Source organism: Sinocyclocheilus grahami, unplaced genomic scaffold, assembly GCF_001515645.1.
Source record: "Sinocyclocheilus grahami isolate Dianchi unplaced genomic scaffold, SAMN03320097.WGS_v1.1 scaffold306.1, whole genome shotgun sequence".
Taxonomy (NCBI): Eukaryota; Metazoa; Chordata; class Actinopteri; order Cypriniformes; family Cyprinidae; genus Sinocyclocheilus; species Sinocyclocheilus grahami.
Genome location: NW_015505485.1, coordinates 1,003,341 through 1,004,755, shown reverse-complemented (window position 1 = coordinate 1,004,755; position 1,415 = coordinate 1,003,341). Strand labels below are relative to the sequence as shown.

Sequence of the window (1,415 nt, the reverse complement as noted above, 5' to 3'; positions counted from 1 at the left end):
TGTTTACCTCTCTTGTTGTTTTTTTCCTTTTTTTCCTTTTTTTTTTTTTTTTTGGCTCTCTCACACACACAGACCTTTAAAAATAGTTTCAAGCTTTTAGCCTTGACCTCTTTGTTTAGTATGCCACAGAAATGTTCAGTAGGTGAAAGCCGTGTTGTGTTAGTGCTAATGTCAAATACGTGGAACAGGTAAACCAGCTCTGTAAAGGGAAACTCCTTTTAAAGGGTGTACGTTGTTAATCTTCTTAAACAATTAGTCTGTTTAGGTGAAACGTTTCTGTTGTCAAGATATGTTTCGACTTACTGACTTCACTGATGATGATTTTACACGATGTACTCTCACCTTGCCCAGATTGTTCTGAGAAAACAAGCAGGTATAAGGGTGTTTGTTTTTTTTGTTGTTTTTTTTAGGAATCGTTCACCCATAAATGACAATGCAGTCTTTTTCATTTGAAATTTCACTTTTGGTTTTGATTGATTGCGGTTTATTTATATGGAACTTATGGATTGTGATTTTGACCACCATTTTTATTAGAATTTTCCAAATTGTTGGACAGTCGTAATAACGGTTAATAGGTTCATAACTTTGACTAATTTGATGTGAATAAGAATTTGGTGAAAGTTCATAAGGTTTATAAGTTGTGTGGATACCACGAAAGTTTTCTTTTTTTCTTCCATGCTCTAAATTAGTTGCAAACTGTATTATCTTAAGCCAGTTAAAGTGTGGTCTGTAATAGACTTAGCGCGTGTGTGTGTGTGTGTGTGTGTGTGTATGCCTGCAGGCGAATATGTTTGAGCTGCCCTTCTTTCACTCATCTGTTCCCTTGGGCTGAGTGTGCCTGTAATATCTCACATTTCTTTTTCCACTGACTGTCACCAGCCCTAATAATGACTTAATCTACCTGGAGATCTGAACTCTAGGGAACAGGATATATATTAACATTTAGATTTACAAGATTTATGTTTTTTTATTGAATAAAATTGATTTTTAATTTAGTTAGTTATACATTGCTTATTTGTAAATGTATTTAATAGTTTTCCTTTAATTTGAGTGATTTAGAATCCTCTTAATGTCAGCAGCTCTAAGCTACTGTATGCTGCAGAAAAGCTTCTAGCGGTTATAGGTCAAGTCTTTAGCTCCTCAGGGTCTGACAATTGTTAAAGATGATCTTTAATGTAATCTTATTAAAGGTGGTTTGTTTTCAGTGGGCGGAGATCTGATCTGTGTGATATAAGTAGCTGTTGCTTTTATAAAACAAAGGCTGATATTTCATAATATTTAAATGCTCCATTTTTGCATGCTTTATATTGCATTTGGCTTTATTCCTCCCTGTCTCTCCCTTTTTTCTTGTCTTAGGTTATGAAAAGACAGAAGACACATCAGAAAAGACTTCTCTAGCAGACCAAGAAGATTCC

The 1,415-nt window shown here is 34.5% G+C and overlaps 1 protein-coding gene across 1 annotated transcript in view; it reads left to right on the top strand.

Annotated features, from left to right (window-relative positions):
- The first annotated feature begins 330 nt into the window (after window positions 1-330).
- LOC107601453 (probable phospholipid-transporting ATPase IA) overlaps window positions 331-1,415 on the top strand; it is a 143,000-nt gene continuing 141,915 nt past the window's right edge. The window contains exons 1-2 of the mRNA XM_016293637.1: window positions 331-373; window positions 1,357-1,378. Of these exons, the coding sequence (XP_016149123.1) occupies window positions 331-373; window positions 1,357-1,378 (65 nt within the window). The remainder of the gene's footprint in view (window positions 374-1,356; window positions 1,379-1,415) is intronic.